Here is an 18807-nt window from a genome sequence, read left to right on the forward strand (position 1 = left end):
TGGCAAAATCCACCTCTTAACAAGAAAGAAAGGAATCGCTCAAGTATAGTACGGGCTAAACGATTACCAAATGTGTGTTGTAAAGCCGAGTAGCAGTTACCTTCAATTGCAAGAAGGAACGTGGACTTCTATTCCCAACGGGTTAGGCGGCAGGATGCACTGCTATTTGCTACCAGAGAAGATTTTCTATCTGCTATGGAATATTTAATCCTAATTGCTTTGCAGAGATCCTACATAAGAGGACAAATACAGATCTGCAGACTGATCCCTCTGGCGCTACCCAGAAGTGGGAGAGTAGCGAGAAAATGCAATTGAGCTGTGAGGTGGCTGGGTTCTTGAGAGAGCCGACTCTCTAGAGATGGCTGGATAGCCTTGACAGGAGACTGAGGCGTAATGTTTGGACAATACTTAACAACAGAGGCTAGCTTGGCAACAAACAGATAATTGACAACAGATTTCATCCCTCCTGGCATTGGCAGATGTTTTCATCTGATTTTCTGGCTTTGAAAAGGAGTGAAAGAGAAGAAAGTGATGGCCTCGAGGCTGGATTGTACAAGGAACATTGGGACACCAATCTCAAGACTGGTCGATTGTTCCACTTGGAATCGATACATCGAGCGCTGCCTAGAGTCGAACTTTCCTGAAACCTGCGAACAGTGTACGCAAAGCCAATTCCACATCATGCTCTCCTCGCTCTTGCCGAATGTTCGACTCAGGCTCAGTGCAATAACCTTTGTTCAGGCATCCGGCCTCAACACGCCTCAAGCAGGCTTCGATCAGCGTCGCGTTTTCCCAGCCATCCCGATTTATGACTACCCTGAGGACTCACGAACACCTCACGCTCTCCAGTGACTCGAACCTACAGCGTAAGCTCAATCCAGGGCATACCCTCCCTGGCGCTTTTCCCATCAACGAGTCTTGATGGCCCGTGACGCCGTAACTGGTTCGTGAATGACTCAAAGTCGCCTCAAAAGAGAGGCAGACTCATTCGCGATCGAGATCTTCGTGACTCTGGCGCCTCGTCCTTCAAAATATATCACAAGCATGTGATTCTGCCGCTTTTCATCGCTGTAACAGGAATGGTTCTTCTTCCAGATGAGGGCTGAGTCTTCTTTGGGTATCATCTCCAAACTCCCTCAACATCTACCGGCCCTCGATCCCCGTTTCCATCTCGATGAGAACCAGTACTCGGTCGAGCAGGTGCAGGATGCGAGGTTTCGGCATCTAGCTCTGATATCTCCTTGCCACCATTCGTCCGCGCAAGCTGGCTGTGCAAAACATACTGCCAATTAGAGATGGTGAACCAGGTGTTATGAGTCAGAGGAAGAAATAGGGGGGGCTGGGTCAGCCTCACGATTCGAGGGTTCGTGACGGGAAGCACTATGGATAATGCTGGCTATCCCCGAACAGGCCAGTGACCTGGTAGGTTTGATAGAGGTGATGGATGAAGGTGACTCTCTCGTGGGAGAGTTGAGGGATGGGACTGGCGAGCGATGAGCACTTGATCAGTCCCAGCGGAGAGGACCGGATGCATGATGCGATCGAAACGCTTTGACGGGAAGGAGGTGTAAGGCAAACGGTTTGTTTGGGATGTTGAACGTCGGAGTCGGGCGAATTCCCAGTCAGATGACCCCCCTATACCTTAGCGGATATCGAGTCGGGGCCGCTGACAAATAGTATTTTGAGGAGGGAAACACATCGTTTGTCGCGGAAGCCGTTTGAGACGTTACGGAGCTGCCGTCGTATTCAAGTATCACTGGTCTTCATGCTGGTTACTTCAACCCGTCATCGTGGAGGAAACTTTCGCCTCGTCGGACCCGATAAATCCGTTTGATGCCATCTGGGTATTTGCCACCACACGTGACTCAGCCTTCGAGGCTGAAGGGCTAGTATCCAGCAATCAAGGTTATCGATAGAAATGAGTCAAAATATGAAACACGGGACTTACACCGATTTCCCAAAAACAAAGCAGAATGGCAATCAATGTCCCCACGGCCCCCCATCTGCCAGAATGTCTCACGAGGCTGGAATGCAGCCCTCCCGTCACTTGCGCTTGCGCTTCCATTGGCTCAATTGACGCCTCAACATCTGATGGCCCAGACATGGCTTGCACTGGACGTGTCGAGGCCAGCAAACGCACGGTCGAACGTTCCTTTTTGGGCAGAAACAACGGGCAGAATTTTCAATGCCCACCACCACCACCATCATGAATTGCGTCGCACACATTATTTTTTGAATTATGGAACTTTCGTGACTCTGGAGCAGAAAACAGTCATACACAGCACATGATATTACGTCGCATTGCAGCGACTGCGCCTGCTGTGCAACGACACGTATGGGACTGGGTCTTTCACCGCTTGGAGTGCATGTTGGAAGGTACTGCAGAGGTACCCGTCCGGCCCGCATTGAACCTTTTTTCCAAGGTGGCTGTCGATGGGCAGCAGTAGCCCGCTATCCGGCTGCATGCGCTTGATGCTCTAGCCAGTTGCATGTCCTGCAGGCTGCAGCGGGATGGAGCGCTCGCCATGCAGTGGTGGATGCGGGAATCTGCTTGGTCGGCGCCAGGGTGCTCTTTGTGTTGGTTCAAGCCTGGCTCTGTACAACGTGGTGCGGACAAGGGTCGTCGTCCACTCACCGAGCACGTCGCAGGTCATGCATATATGGCTTCCCACTTAGCGTGCGCAAAAGGGGCTATCTCGATGCAAACTAGGTGAGGACTGAGGAGTCAATTGATGGTGTTTTGGCCAGAGAAGAAGGAACAAAGGGCAGAGTCGGTGAGCAGCCATGAACAACCAACATGACTCAGTTGGCTCGGTGCGCGGGAGGCATTTGCGTTTGGAATGGGCAGGTGAAAACTCTGCAAATTGAGGCCCAGGAAAGAGCTTGAACACGAAACGGCAGAATGAAGAGTGCGGTCCCGTTTTGGGGAAAGGAGCGATGCTACCGGGCTAACTTCCCCGAGGGGGAGGTCGCGACCTCGCAGAGCATGGTTCTAGAGCGAAGATGCGGCGGATGCTTGCAATAATGGTGGTGTTTGCTGAACCTTGCTTCCGCCCAAGCATGGATGATGGTCGATGGAGCATGGCATCTTCTTGCCAAGGAAGACTCGTTGAAATGAACACGATGATCCGCTCTGCACTAGCAAGCAGCCTGGCACCGTACATGGGTTCACCATTGCGTGAACCGCTGCTCCGGGAGGAGGCACCTCTGAACCCACAGAGCCCACAGGAGGTGATTGCCCCAGCGGGGCCACACCTTAGGGGCCGCACATTGCGTCCATCGTCTGTAACAGACGCACTCCTGCTGTTGGAACGCTGAACTCATGAGCTGATGGGGGTGCAAAGCTGGGAGAAAGGGGGGTGGGGGCTGCTTGTAGCCCAATAAAGGCATTGTGTGAACTTGGTTTGTGCGATGTGAAAAGGAATTGGCGACGCCAGGCGCGTGATTGTGGGTGACATGGGATGCTGATGCTGGAGGTTGGGAAAGATTGGCCGAGCTGGAGGGGCGAGGGGACGAGGCGACGAGGGACCAGAGAAAGGACCGGCGTGGCAGGGACCCCGTTCTCAGGAGGCCAGCGAGCAAGCAGCCACAGGCTGTGGATAAATGAACGGCGTTAAGAGTTGATCCCATGGTACTATGGTAGCCATCCTGGCCCCCAATATGAGTTGTAACTGGTGATAAACGGTGAGAATGCGTGAGTGAGGGTGTGCAGGCGTGATTGATTGTGATTGTGATAGAAGAGTGGAGGGTGCCGTGGTTTTGATATCTCAGTCGAGCGGCTAGGGGGGGCCAAAGAGAGCCGCGCAAGAGGGGGAGGGTGGGGAGAAGCAAGTCAGCACCAGGTGACGTCCAGCCTTCGAATCAGGATTATCAGGGGAGGCGAGATCTCCGGCGGGTGCCACCACCTTCATCATAACTGCGCTCCCCTCTCTCACATTCTTGCTCCTCCGTCTTACAGAATATATGACCTTCCTGCTGCACCACACTCCTGCCCAGATCGTCAATTGCAGGCGCACGTAATATCTGCACTCAGTACATCTCAGTTTCACTGCCTCGTCCAAAATATCTTCATCCATCACCCCCGGCCACCCGCTCGTCGCCACCAGATGCCACTTACCTAAGATTCGGCGCCGCGGTCTAGTCCCGTCCTCGTACTCACGTACCCGCGTTCGCCGTACCGATGCTCCAGCAGTGCAGCACGTTTTAACCGGAGAAGGCAAGGGCCCGAACCAGACTAGAGTTCGAAGGCCAGTCAGTGCTCGTTCGCTGCGCTGCGCTGCGCAATCCAACATATACATACGGCGCTGTGTCCTGTTGTTGCGTGCAGAGCGAGACCTCACTTCAGCCCAGACCATCGCCATTTGCGATTCGTCTCCCTACCTCCCAGGCCTCGTCGTTGCTGGCCACTCCGCGACTCGCCCCTTCAGCACAGGTCTTTCAATTTGTCCTCCAAACACCAGATGACTTTGCCACGCTGAGCGCTGCGCACCACAGACGACCACAGTGACTCAGGGTCCTGACTGTTCTGAAATCTGGGACTCACTGGAGTGACTGGAACTCAGTCGCATCCACTCTCTGGGCCCAGCGACTCCAGGTTTATATCAGCCTCCCAAGTCCGACGAGTCGGGCCTCTCGCCGCTCGCGGGAATTGGCCAATCTTCCCCGTTGACCGTTGCCTGCGGCGTGTTGTGTGGCAGGAGATCTGTCTCTGAATAATTTCGCATCCTGGACATAATGTTGGCTTGAACCCGCTTGAGCCAGTACGTTCAGGGGTGCAGCGTGTACCGAAGCCATATGCGTCCCGTAAGGCCCCCTTCCCCTTCCCCTTCCCCTTCTCCTTGTTTCCCAGACCGCTTTTCATTTCAGCAAATGAGAAGCCTACCAGAGTCCCCCTTGTTACTAGCCCAAAAGTGGGCCTTTTTGAAATGGAATATTCTTGGAAACCCTGTGGCGCTGACCCAGCAAAGACTCACACGGCCCCTGTTCTACGCCAGCACGCACCAACTCGACAAGCGACCCGATCCGAGGGAAATTCGCACCAACTCATAAATATCTCCTCTTCCCCAACCACCCGCTATTTTCGATTTGCTTCCAACTCTTTGCCCAAACTCGATTCCAAATTGCCAGCTTCACGCTTACCAATACAACTTCGAGCCTAGATCACAGACAGATCTAGCTCCTTCGAGAACATTCTGAAGACGATTAGCATCGCCTTCCGAAATCTCCAAAGCCCCGGGTTCCCTCGACGTAGGAAAGCATTCGAAAGACCAGTTCTTGACATGTACGGATCAACGACACAGGTTTCCTCTCCCTCTCGTACCGACTACATACCACGGTGACGGGCTTGTCACACTCTCAGCGCCTCGAAATTCCGGCGCGTTGCACCTCTTTTTCCTTTTCGTTTTCCGGGTGTCATTAGACATCGCAAGAGCAGGATATTATGGCCTCTTACTCCTATAACACTCCACCTGGCGATCCTAGGTACTATCCCTTCAGCGCGACTCCTTCTCCGGCCGGATCTCCATCCGGAGGCGCGTACGGATACAATACGCGACCATCACCTCGACACCACTCACGACACACATCTTCTGGAGATGCCTACGGGTACTCCCCACGCGGCGCGTTCTCGCCCAGATATAACTCCAGCGGATACTACGCGACTGCTGCCAATGTGAGTCGAAACAAAAGTTCATGGTCTGCGCCACCGCGGTATGAGAGCAAGCGGCGAAATTCTTTCTCCCATCGAGCCTCCTATGGGGATTCCGACGAGGATGAGTATGAATATGTAGACTATCTCGTTGATGGTGTGATCTACCGTGTGCCTGCTCACCGGTCGACAAAGACAAGTTACAATTATCGTGGGCAAGGCACTGATCATTACTACTATTCTCAGGCCCATCAAGGATACACGTATAGGGATGAGCCCGACGTGACGCCACAGTACGAAACACCACCAAGACAACGGCGCAAGTCGTCTTCGACACCACGACCACACACGACGCGTCCATCTTCATCACACAAGAAGACGGCGCCCGCTCCCAAGGCCACCGAGGCCGACGCGCGCAAACATCGCATTCCTGCAGGATACTCGCTCAAGAACTGGGACCCATCAGAAGAACCCATCATGCTCCTCGGCAGTGTCTTCGATGCTAACAGCCTGGGGAAATGGATCTACGACTGGACAGTCTACCATCATGGTCCCGCGACACCCATTGCTGACATGGCAGGGGAGCTCTGGCTTCTTCTGATCCAACTCGCGGGCAAGGTCAAGCGCGCCGAAGAATGCATGCCACGGATACGAACGACAGAGAACAGAGAAATGGTTGATGACTTCATCGAGTCAGGGGAACGACTCACGGACAAATTGAAGAAGCTTTTGAAGTCATGCGAAACGCCTATGCTGAAGGCGGGCAAGAAGCATGGAAAGGATTCGGCCCAGTTGGGCAAGAACGCAGGAACAGAGTTTGTCGACTCCATATTTGGAAGGGACCGACAGCTCGAGTCGACGGAGAAGTTCATGGCATCAATACGTCTATGGAATCTTCGATTCGACGCCAACTGCGAGGATATTTTGAGAAAACCAGGACAATAGAGTCTGGAGAGAATGGAGGACGGCGGACGGCTTTTGCTTAATTTTCCGGCACCGATTTCTTACGATACCCCACCGCTGCGATTTCTCCTTTCTGCGGTGCATTGCGTGTACGATATAAGATGGACGGCGCAAGCCCGAGCATTGGGAGGTCATAGAATCACGCATTATGGACGTTTGGTAGGCAGGAAAAGTTGGTTGGATTTGCAGTTTGATAATGAGGTCTGGTGTGCATTTTTGGGAATGATTTTCGGTTTGAATTGCGCAGATGGAATCGCAACAGACGTGACATTGTAATCGTAGCTTTTTGTTCTCGGAGGCATTTTGGGTTGCATCTCGGTTCATCTCTTGGGACACCTCTATGATACCCTGCCCTGATACCCTCCAATAGTTTCAAATAAACATTGAGAAGATTTTTAATCCTTTGAATCATGCCTGTGACTCGCCCGTGACTCGAATGCAGCCCTATGAAACACAATCACCTTGAGACAGTACCGAATTTAGCCATGCCCTGGTACAATTGCTGGTGAGACTTGAGAATAGCATCAAAATTTCTATAACGACTAATGCTAGCCCCCCAAACCCCCTCAATGCCTCAATCCATGAACCATGATCCCACCCATCCCACCTTCGGGCCACGCTGGCTCCCACCATCCGCCCGGCAGCAAACCATCCGCCAACAATCTCGGCCCTCAAGCACATGCACACCAAACGCAATGGTTCATGCAATGCACTGCTGTGACCACCCCACAACTCTTTACGAATAGCCCACAAATCACCAACAAATCAAGCGGTCCACCTACCCCTCACCAGGACGTCACTTGCCAATCCAGCACACCCTCGCCTGCGAAATAATAAGCACACTCTTCTAGAACCGGTGGGAAGGGGCGTGAGGACAGCCTATCCGAGATCCGCGAGCAACGGCGCGCATGGCGCTCACCGCATCTCGGTGCGCCATCCGAGCAAAAGGAAAGAAAGGCCAAGAGAACTGGACGCTCGTGGCAAGCACGATTCCCTTTTCTTGTCCAACAGCGAGCGACTTCGACTGCGCACCCGAACACTGGATCTCTTTCTCTCCCTCTCTGTGTTTTCGCAACCTTCCTAGCTATGAAGGCTTGCGTAACAGAGTACAGGATCTCGGTGCCTTGCACAAAGCAACACGGGACCCGCTTACCCCGTCCCTCTCCTCCCTCCCACTTACGAGTTGCAGCAGCACCTCGGCGCTTCTACAGCCCTCTATTAATATTATTCTCTCCGTCCAAGGTCGAGTCGACGCGTCCGTTGCGCTTCCACCTCCACACCACACCTTTCCTCGAATTCAACATCCAATCGCGAGATCCCGCCTCGCTGGCCACTGGTGGGTAATACCACACCTGCTCGTCCTACGGCGCATCATTCATCGTCGACGTTGGATATTCTGCTGACACGCCTCGTGCATTGAACCCCTACTCGATTGCGCACATATTCCCTTCTTCCAGCCTTTGCCAGGATGTTCTTGCTTGCCCTCTCCCCTCCTCCAAGCACATCGTGTCTCTATTCCTGTCCCAAGAAAACTGCCGGGCACTATAAGCTGCATGAGGCAGTGCCTCTCTCAAGCTGACCGTGCCGCGAAAACGCGCAAACAATTAATTAATCAACCAATAAATATATATCTCTGCATCCCGATCCGGTAGTTGGTGAGACGTTGGAGTTTGCAGTGAGCTGGGGTTATTTTTAAATATTTCAGCCACCCGAGACGAGACGAGACAGTCTTCGGGGGCGCGGCCGAACCGGGGCCATTCATTACAAACCTCACTCCACCAACACAAATTCTCAGCCTCACTCCTACTACAATCCTTTTCATCCCATACGTATGCGTATCGATAACTAACCAACACCCCTTATCCGCTGCTATCAGGTCGATCCCTCGACCTGCATGCCAAGCACGGCGGCTCCAGCCCTACGCCCTACCATCCACCCCCCCTGACGTTCGAGGCGTTTGGCGCGCGGCTTTCGACACCTCGGACCAAGTGACGGACCTGCAGCAGTCTGGTCGCCTCACGCTCCACACTGGCTATCGCAACGAGAGAGCGTCTGCAAGGCTATTGTATTTCCGCGAGGAGGCCGTCCTGTCGGCGCGTCTCGGGGGCGACGGCGAGGCTGCAGGGCGTACTCGGTGTCCAGGGTGCAGAGAAATTGTGGGGCGGGGGCTGAAAGTCTGGTCTGCCTTGGAGAGAAGGGCAACCTCTGGTTTGAACGAGGCTGCGGCAAGCTACCCTCTAGGTACTTGAGGCTGCGACAGGGTGGTTAGGTTAAGAGGTGGAAAGAAAGAAGAGAAGAAAAGGGGAAGGGGAGGAAAGGGAACGGGGGGAAGAAGATGTATTATATCCGCTTCTTGAAAAGTCCGAGGATTATAGGCAGGGGGAATGAGAAGGCTTTTGGGGCCAAAATCACAATCACCACGGATCTCGGGGAGAGTTTTCTTGCCGCTGATCTTGGGATTTGTGTTGATGTTGTCGAGGAAGATGGGGAGAGTATTCTTGGGCCGGCGGGAAGGGAGTATGTTTGGAAAGGCCGGGAGGGGATGAGGAGTTTGGAGGTTAGTTTGCCAATGAGGAAGGTTAGGAAGGTGGAGAGGGTGAGGATGGTTGTCGCTGCCAAGGGGGAGGCGTATGTTGATAGCTTTGAGAGCGTTTTGGGGATTGGGGAAAAGAAAGAGGGAATTTTGGGTGGAGTGGTGACGGTCAGGAGTATGGAGATCGATGGCTACACCGGATATCCCATAGGAACAGGATTGGCAGAAAGAGTCTTCAGCTCCAGTATCAGGAACGGTTTAACGGAGATACATATCTGGGAAGAAACAGGGGAATCTATAGCAAGACATGTCTGGTATGCTTGAACGGACAGGTACGTCCTTCTCTCCCTCACTAACAACATAAATAGGGACGCTGGCCTCGTATTATCATCCTACATCGCATCTCTCCCTCATATCACTGATTCACCATTACCCCGCCTCCCCATACTAGAATCCGCCCTGTCATCACCCTCGCTCAACATCCTTGAGCTCGGCGCCGGCTGCGGCATAGTCGGCATAACCATCCTACACACGCTCCCCTCCCCAACCCACATTCTTCTCACTGATCTCCCAGAAGCCACCGAGATCCTCTCACGCAACACATCTGCACCAGTCCTAGATCTCAGCCCCTCCACTACCTCCAAAATCTCCCATCAAGTCCTCGACTGGTCCCTTCCACTCCCCTCCAACGTCGCAGCGACGAAATGGGACATCGTGTTTGTTGCGGATTGCACGTATAATCCTGACGTGGTCCCGGATCTGGTTAAGACGTTGGGCAGGGTTGCGGATGGGAATCGCGAGGGGAAGGTCGTGGTGGCGATGAAGGTTAGGCATGAGAGTGAGCTGGTGTTCTTCGATCTCATGAAAGAGAGGGGCTTTGTGGTCAACGAGAAAGGTATCGTGCCGTTGCCGGTGCTGGGCGGCGAGGACCAGGAAATCGAAGTCTTCGTTTTTGGCTGTGGTGGTGAAGTACCGATATTACAGAAGGTAGGGTAGATAGATTTCTGAATAAAGTTTTTAAATAGTGGCCAGTGGCGTTTCGTTTGTTGCTGTCAGCTTTGGTTGTTGATCTTGAATTATTTGCAGCGAGTTTGCATTTGAATATGACTTCGTTCCTGCGTGGCCTTTGCAACGTCTTTGGACATATTAACGTGCTGAAGAGGCTGGACCGTTGTGGTGCTCAGTGCCTCAGACGGCCTGATGCTGGCTTTCAAGCATAGTCCACCTGAATCGAAATCTTCAATGTCTCGCAGGCAATGAAGCAATCAGCTCAATCCCGGAATTGGAGGAAGATCTTGAAGTACAAAGTTTCCAGAACGTTCAACTGGCACTCCTGCGTTGGTGGAAGGCCTCTATATCCGTGACTTTCATACGACGCCTTTGCCTTCTGTTGTCAAGCTGCGTAATCATGCTAAGGATACATGTTCCTGCATTGCTGCCTGCCGTACGTATGCAGTTTCAGAACTGGAAGAGCGTCCCTTGGGCATTCGATATGCGGCAGAAGCAGAGTTGGACTGCCAGACGTGATGCCACCAGAGCAGGCACTCCCCCATCTTTCTCAACTCCTGGTTCATGATGGCATGAAAGCGTAGAAGGTGCACAGGACGTTGTTTTATTGGAGACTGAGAGCGCGAGACTCTGTGGACGGTGATGTTCAAAGTCCCCATGTGTGCAATGACGAGGCATGCTACATTATCCTTGGATAAGTTGAACGAATGAGTCCTGACTTCTAAAGACGCTTCGATGATCCAATTTATACAAACACGAAGAAGGCGGCAGTCGACGAATCTTCCGATACCTCAGCCGACAATCCGCCAGTTGCGAAGTCGAAGTCCGACAGAAACAAGGTTAATTCCAAAGGCAAGGCTAAGGAGATCGACACGTCCTCTACGAAGAACGATGAAGGCGTCGACGTTCGACGTTCTCAGCGCGGAACCAAGGACACCAAGATGGAGCAATCGTCTAATGAGTCCGACCGTACCCAAGGAAAAGCACCGCTAAAGAAGGGCCAATTGGCGGCACCTTCGTGGAGCCGTGCATACCGTCGTGCGTCAGACGCGATAAAGGCAGGCGTATCTCCCCAGGAAGACGATCTTCGCAAGCTTCTGAAATATATGGGAGGCGACTTCACGACGTCATGGAAGCGTAAGATGCAGAAATTCGACAAGAAGTATAGCAAGAAGGCAGAGAAGAGGAAGAAGGCTATTGTAATCCCGTCCGAGTCATTATCCTTTGCATCGTCTTCCGAGTCGGATTCCGAACCATCCACGCCATCCCCTTATAGGCACGGAGATCCATTATTATCCAAGAAGCCAAAGCACAAGCACGACAAGCCATTCATTAATATGCTTCTGATATTCGACGAAGTTCGAATAATTCTCGATTATTACGAAGGAACTTCTGTCAAGAAAATTAAGCGCTAATATACTATATATCTACTATACCTATAGCATCTCGTCGCAAATTCGTTTTATTACGGATACAAGATAGCTGGTATATCCTTCCTTTGCGTCTTTAAGCACTATTATAATATTTTCATATATATACATTTTTTCCTTCGCCATAAATATCTTCGCCATTAATAAGATAAAGGTATCTGGTCATGTCTTCCACAAGAAATTAATAACCTCGGTACGATTATACGGTCCGGACCGCTGGCGCTAATATTTCCATAATTGGCTAGAACTGGATAGTTATTTCTCTGGGATTTCGGGTTATTTCCTTTGTCTTTAACTACCCCAATATACACATTTTCCTTTCTCTTTATACTACCCATTGAGCACGTTTTCCTTTGTCTTATTATTTGTTCGCACGAGAACGTGTAAAATTCTCAAGGGTGGCATTTTTTGGGAAGATGGAAGGTGAATAATGACATAATCATTATTACTAGAACTAGAATCCCTATAGAACGAATACAATCATCTTTGAACACACCCACAATTCTCACAAATGGTGGCACTTTAGATACTCTAATCTGAAGGTATCAGGTCATGATTCCATTATTCCATCTCATGAGGAACATTCAGATATGACGTACGGAAATCGTCATTCCTCCTCCGTAAGTTCATCGGCCTCAGCATAGCTCTTTCTCTTTCCCGTTGCCCTCCTACTCTGTCGAGCCGGCGCTGTCTTCACAGCAGCAACGTCGCCATGAGGCGTCTCACCCTCATCAAAGAGATCAGCCATGCTCAAATCCTCGTCCTCATCCTCTTCTTCCAGCTTCGAACCTACTTGCGGGGCAGGAACATTCTTGACAGCCTGCTTCTTGACCAGCGTGTCCCTCGCACTCGCCTCTTTCTTACATTTTTTCGGCATCTCCTCCTCCTCTCCGCCCTCCTCAGCAGCTATCCTCTGCTCCCTGATTTGCTCAAGTATCTTCTGCACATCAGCCACACACACGGCCTCCATCAACCTCTCCCTAACCTCCTCCCCAAACGGCTCCCTATTCCTCTTCGTCACCCTCTTCCTCGCCTCAAAATTCGCCGGCGTAGGATTCTTAAACATCTCACTCTCACTCTCAGCACCACCCCCCTTCCTCTTAACCTCCCTCTTCTTAGGCCTCAGCCACTCCTCCATCCCCACCGGCCAATAAACCCTATTCTCCCTACCTCCCATCCCCACTTCCTCCTCCGGAACTTCCTCCTTAACAACCTCCTCTCCCTCACTCACCTCCTTCCCAAACTCCTCAATCTCCGCAGCAATCTGTTTCTTCGTCTTCTTCTTCTTCGCCTTCTTAGGAAGTGGTTTATTATCGTCATCTCTTTCGTACGGTATGATATTATTAAAGCTGTCCCAACCAGGGAGTTTAAACGTCCTCATCAGCTCGAAAACAGCTTGCTCTTTATCCTTCGCTTCGATCATTAGATCCATGTCATTCGGACAGGGAGCTAGTGTAGCTGGTCTGGGATTATGTTTTCTTCTCTGGCGTCCAGTAATGGCTTCTGGACAAGGCTCGGAATAATGCATTTTCTGCGTTATGTTTTTGCGGGCCCAGGTTGCGCGGATACGCGGGAAGAGGGAGCGGATGTCGTGTGTTCCTTCGCGGATCTGCGAGGGGGAGAAGATGATGTTGTGGTGGTGGAAGTCGAGGCAGAACGGGATGGCGAGTTCTTCGCATATGGGGAGCAGGTCATGGACGGACCAGGAGACGTCGTCGTTTTCGAGGACGAGCCTTTTCTTGATTCCTTCTGATAAATTCTTATAGTTTGTTCGGAAGCGGTCCAAGGTAGCAGCTTTGTCTCCGAAGGTTCCACCCATGTGGAGGATCAGGACTGCGTCTCTGTCTTGTTGTTCTGGGAGCTTGAGCAGGGAGAGCATTTCGTCGTGGTATTCGAGATCGCGGATTGCATTTTCGATGACTTCTGGGCGCGGAGATCCGAGTTGGGTGAATTGTCCAGGATGTGTGCTCACCCGATGGCCAAGTTCGGCAAGTACGCGCCCTGCTTCGGCCAGGGCTTCACTTGCGAATGGTGCGAGCTTGTATCCGTATTCCGCGTGGCTGGCAAAGGGGAACATCTCAGAGGAAAGTCGCATAAATTTTATGCCGTATTTTTCGTTCCATCTAAACATCTTTGGCAGGTCTCGCACGTTTGCTAAGCACAGCTCTTCGACGTAGCGTTGGCCGCGTTCGATGGATGCGGGTTGAGTTTTGTCGGGACGGTTCTTGGTCGGGTGCTCGGGGAGGGAGGGATCTGTTAGGGGGTGGCGATGTTCGAGGATGGAAGCTATGCGGCAAGTTCGGGAGGTGAAGATTGGGGGGTTGGAGAAGCGGAGGTAGGTGTTGAGACATGCCTGTTGACTGCTCGTCAGTTCATACTCTTCACTAAAGGAAGGACACTTACATATCCTAACCGTCCTTTCCAAGGAAGTGGCAGGTAGTCACTGTTCACCGGGGGCGGTCTACCAGCTTCTTTCTTCATGACATCTACATCTTCGGCTGGCCCCGCATCATCTTCATCTGGATCAAGCCTCTTGTCCCACTCACCACCATCTTCTTCCTTCTTGATCTTGCCTTCCGCAGCTTTCTTGGCAGCTTGCTCTACTTTGAACGCCTTGATTTCATCAGCCCCCTTCTTAGCAGCTATCGAGCTCTTCGTCGGCGTCTTCTTCTGTTTCTTGCTCGGTGTCGGAATCGGCATTTCAATCTCTGATAATGGAGAATCACTTCCTTCATCCTCGTTTGTGCCATTTGCCTTCGCCGGAGTTTTCGGACCACCATTTACCTTCCAAATTTCGAGAGATTCCCCCTTCTCGTCGGCATCGGGACTTGCTCTCAAGGCTGTCTTGCCATCCACGATATCGGAGTTGTGGTCTGGGTTTGTATCGATTTTACCTCGGCGAGAGGCTTGCCTCTTTGGAGCCGGGGGCTTCGTGGCGGAATTTGGTGGTGGAATTGGAGTTTCATGAAGGATAGGAGGGACTCCGTTTTCAGGGGCTGTTTCAGCTGCCAGAGAAGATCTCTTGCGCTTTGAAGGCATCTTGAATGCCTTTGTTGGGAGCAAAAGACCGGACTGGTAGCTGGGATATCTTGTCCTGGAGAAAGAGATCAATCTTTGTGCCAAAGAGCAAGAATAAGGAAAACACAAAGAAGGTCTGCCGGCATGCAGAGAAGAAAGCAGTGGAAATGACATTCGAAGAAAGAATTGATCTGATGTTATAATAGAATTACTTGTACCTTGCGGTAATTGACAGCCACTTGGCGCGTCTAGCTTCGACGTCACGCGTTTGATGCGATCAATGTTCGGGCATCGAGGTCTGGAGGAGGATCGAAAGGAGGATCTCAACGTCATTGAAGATTTTAGCTCCCGCTCACGTGATTTACCCCTTTCCACACCCGAGCTATACCCCTATTAAGCTCGAGCCCGAACTTCAACAGCTTTAGAGGGAATAGAACTTGAGTCGCAATACCAGAGAGCTATCCTTACCGAATCCCAAGTATCATCTCATGCTGGTATTCATACACTATTTACAAAAGTAATACCGTGCGGGCCGGAATTTTATCTCCCTGCCTAGAATATGTTTTCGAAGTTGGGAACCCATATCCACTATTTAGAACTGGATTAAGAAGCCACTTTAAAAGTTATCTAGTTTCGAAATATAGCAGTCTTACTTGCAGAACTCTCTACTAGATAGGTTTTTACGATTTGTGTTCTTTGAATAATGACTCTGGGTTGACGTGCGGATCTGGAGGCTCCGCACTGGATACGGAACCCTTTATTAACACTTCGTTATGTACTTTAAGGGTATTGTGCCTTGCAAGGTTCTATTTGGGACAAAGGGGAGTGATAATGGATATAAGGCTGACTGACGTGCGGAGCAGGAAGATCCGCACAGAATGCGGAACGCTCCACCCGCACGCTCAATCCTAGCACTTTGACAACTACACGCGAGCTCTGAATGTGAAAGACAGGCGGGCACCTGCAAGTATGTTCATGAGAGGCTGTGTTTGGTAAAGTCTTGACCGTGAAATCGTTGTCGTATATTCATAAACGCCATGGGTCTAGCTACTTCTAGCTATATACAATTTGACCATATGTGAGACACATGTGAGACATATGAGAGACATAATATTAATTCACATAGCAAATAGGTATCACAAACCCTCAATGCAGATCCAGATTACCGTGGGTATTTTCGCTCCCTTGTCCAGCATGATTATCATCGTCCTTGGAAATTATGAGCGTATCATTGGGAATAGTAAGCCATAAAATCCAAACCAGCGACGCATGAGGGTATATAAATTAATCTGCGGTTTCTGTCGTCTGAGCGGCGGTCTTCTCGCTTTCCCGTGCCTGTGCTCCGCCGGATGGGACAGGGGATTCGAGGCTGCCGGCTTCGATATCCTTCTCGCTTTCTCGAACCTGTGCTCCGCCGAATGGGGCAGAGACTTTGAGGTGGCCGGCTTCGATATCCTTCTGGATTTGATCGAGTCGGGAGCCTTTGGGGACGGCTTTCCAAGCCGGAAGCCCGCTGTCGAACACCTCGTCCATTTCTTCCAGCGTCTTGCCCTTTGTCTCTGGTGCTGTCAGGAACATGTGGATGAATGCTGCGCCGTTAAATGTTGCGAACATCATGTACATCTTCCAGTTGCTTGAATCTTGTCAGCTGGGCTGAGGGTGAAGAAGTGGAGGGCTTACATATGCCAGAGCAAAGGCGGCACAGCAAAGGCAAGCACACAGTTCCAGAACCACTGGCCAGGCCGTTAGCAGGCATCTCAATATCGCGCCAATGGGGTCTTACATTGGAGGCTGTTGCCAATGACACAGCCTTTGCACGAATCTTCGTAGGAAATATTTCAGATGGATAGGTCCAAGATGTAGGTCCCCAGGTAGTTGCAAAAGTACAAACGAAGAGGTAGGTCATCGCCACGATAGCTTTTGAGACTGGCTTGTTATTGTTGATGATCCATGAAATGTCCGAGTTCGTGGAATTCGTAAGCGGTGGCCTGTTTGGTACTCCGTAGACTTTTTGGAGAGCCCCGACAACAAAGAGGAAGGTCATCATTAAGAAGGAGCCGATGAGCATGGATGGGCGACGGCCAAACCGATCGAGGTAAACGATAGCTGGGAGCGTAAGGGCGACATTCAAGATGTATTGGACCGAAGCCGTGAGAAGCGGAGAGGCAATGTTGGCACCTTCCATGATGTCTAAGTCTTGTTAGCAGGCTCTCCCATTGATGGTTGTCAAGGAGGATAACTTACAAACGACATAATACATCATAACGTTCATGCCACAGAGTTGAGACCACATCTGAATAGACATGCCCAAAAGGACGCGCTTGAGCATGCGGCGCTCGACCAATTGCTTGTAGCTGTTGATTGCTTCTTCACGCTCGAATCGAAGAGCCTCTTCAATTTCTTGGTACTCGGCTAGAACCTTGGGATGATTGATGTCTCCGCCACCGTGAAGATGAGCCATAACCTGAATGGCTTCCTCCCATCGATCTTTCGAAGCGAGCCATCGGGGAGATCTCGGAAGGAAGAACATGCCAAAGAACAGAATGACGGCTGGGATAATCTGTATACCCCATGGAATACGGAACGCAGCAGTGCTCTGGCTAAGATTGTTTGGTCCTCCATCAACATTGGATGCTCCGTATTGAATGAAGTACTGGATGAGGATACCCCATGTGATAGCCCATTGTTGAAGACTGACGACTCGTCCACGGATTTCCTTTGGAGCGATCTCTGCCTGATAGACAGGACAGATTGATGAAGCAATACCGACGCAGAGGCCAGCAACAACACGACCTACGACCAGCATTCCAACATCAACAGAAGCGCACTGGATGCTATGAACATGTTAGAAAGGAATCCATCTGACAACAAACTCCTAACACTTACATTGAGCCAATGATCCAGATGATGGAAGCAATTTGAATCGCGGTTCTTCGGGAGTATCTGTCGGCAATGAAAGACGAAGAGAGGGCTCCAACGAGGGAGCCGAAAGGCATTGCTGCGGTTATTGCCCCTTGGCCATAAGATCTGGGGTGGTTGAAATATCTCTTGTAAGCCTCGGTGCCCAACACACCCGACATACTGGAGATATCAAAACCGAAGAGTCCACCGCCTAGGTACGTCAGCCAATCCGTTTCGCAACGGCTGCCAAAACATGTTGGAACTTGAAGATGAAGAACTGACCAATGGCGGCGAAGGAGCAAATGAAATAGACATTGCTTGTTTGGTACACCATGGTGACCGTGAGTGAACGACTCCTCGATCCCGCTTAGAGATGATATTAGCAGGAATGTTTGCAGAGCATGCTCTGGTGAGCTCAGAAAAGGAGAAAGGGAGCTTCGGCCAAATATAATGGAGCCCAGAGGCGCTATATATCTGTGGAGCTTCATGCTCTCTGGGGTACACGGCGCCGAGCTCACTAGCGGTCGTGATCTTAAGGACCGCATGGCCCCGCCGAGGTTTGCACGGGAACGAAGGGAACTATTCAATGGATCTGGCTGAGGTCACCCAGGAACAGGGGAGTGTGGGCGACCCCAGTGGCAGGAGTGGCAGTAGTGGCAGTAGTGGCAGTAGTGGCAGTTTTCTTGATGTTTGACTAGCCCGCCTATCAGCCACGAGCGCCCCGCCGCAGAAGAGGCTTCACGGCAACGAACGCCGTCTCGGCTCACGGGGGCCTTCTTGGGCTTCTCAAGCTTCTCAGTCTTCCCTGGGGTAAGGAGACTTCCCATAGGCTCCGCTGCAGGTCGTTGCTCGAAGACAGACAAGACGAGAGAAGCAGGCCAGGGATGCTGCAGAACACGTTACTCTCTGTAACTCTGTTCGCCCCCGCTGCTGATCAGTGGAGATTGCCTGGTCCGCTACTACTGTAAGTAAAGCCCTTTGTGTAAGCCCAGGTGTTCTTCACCCTGCTTCCCTGCGCGTCATCCTGGTGGACGTCCTATTCATGAGGGAGCGGCAGTTCCAAGGCCCGGACTTGCCTCAGCTCCTAGTACAGTACAGTACAGTACAGTATTGCTCTCGCGGCCGTAAAGTGTCAAACTTCTCGACAAGGAGCGTGGAAAGTCTTCTGGCAACGAACTAGTGGAAAGTGTTTTTCATCTGGCCGACAAGACTCGGCGTGTTGCAACAACGCCTCCTCTTCTGTGGCTGGAATTTCGATCGATGCCGCCGAAGGAGCGCCGCAACTGCACGCAATCTCCCCCAGTCAG

General features: G+C 51.4%; 4 protein-coding genes across 4 annotated transcripts; 2 read left to right on the plus strand and 2 right to left on the minus strand.

Annotated features, from left to right (window-relative positions):
• Positions 1 to 5440: 5440 nt before the first annotated feature.
• K444DRAFT_537452 (uncharacterized protein) lies at positions 5441 to 6592 on the plus strand (the record flags this gene model as incomplete). Its single annotated transcript, XM_024875464.1, has 2 exons — positions 5441 to 5671; positions 5924 to 6592. 2 exons carry the CDS (start codon positions 5441 to 5443, stop codon positions 6590 to 6592), a joined length of 900 nt encoding a protein of 299 aa, XP_024732526.1.
• Positions 6593 to 8479: 1887 nt separating this feature from the next.
• Positions 8480 to 10991, plus strand: K444DRAFT_74828 (uncharacterized protein). The gene is made up of 3 exons (XM_024888684.1): positions 8480 to 9457; positions 9512 to 10130; positions 10879 to 10991. The coding sequence occupies exons 1-3, from the start codon at positions 8946 to 8948 to the stop codon at positions 10888 to 10890; spliced, it is 1143 nt and encodes a 380-aa protein (XP_024732527.1). The 5' UTR covers positions 8480 to 8945; the 3' UTR covers positions 10891 to 10991.
• Positions 10992 to 12042: 1051 nt separating this feature from the next.
• Positions 12043 to 14749, minus strand: K444DRAFT_567622 (UV-endonuclease UvdE). The gene is made up of 2 exons (XM_024877176.1): positions 13985 to 14749; positions 12043 to 13934 (listed from the first exon to the last, which is right to left on the minus strand). Exons 1-2 carry the CDS (start codon positions 14618 to 14620, stop codon positions 12189 to 12191), a joined length of 2382 nt encoding a protein of 793 aa, XP_024732528.1. The 5' UTR covers positions 14621 to 14749; the 3' UTR covers positions 12043 to 12188.
• Positions 14750 to 15390: 641 nt separating this feature from the next.
• On the minus strand, positions 15391 to 18064 carry K444DRAFT_654731 (MFS sugar transporter-like protein). Its single transcript, XM_024885956.1, has 6 exons — positions 17783 to 18064; positions 17486 to 17711; positions 16844 to 17433; positions 16383 to 16789; positions 16280 to 16332; positions 15391 to 16232 (listed from the first exon to the last, which is right to left on the minus strand). Exons 1-6 carry the CDS (start codon positions 17832 to 17834, stop codon positions 15884 to 15886), a joined length of 1677 nt encoding a protein of 558 aa, XP_024732529.1. The 5' UTR covers positions 17835 to 18064; the 3' UTR covers positions 15391 to 15883.
• Between the last annotated feature and the right edge of the window lie 743 nt (positions 18065 to 18807).

Source organism: Hyaloscypha bicolor (genome assembly GCF_002865645.1).
Source record: "Hyaloscypha bicolor E unplaced genomic scaffold K444scaffold_124, whole genome shotgun sequence".
Taxonomy (NCBI): domain Eukaryota; kingdom Fungi; phylum Ascomycota; class Leotiomycetes; order Helotiales; family Hyaloscyphaceae; genus Hyaloscypha; species Hyaloscypha bicolor.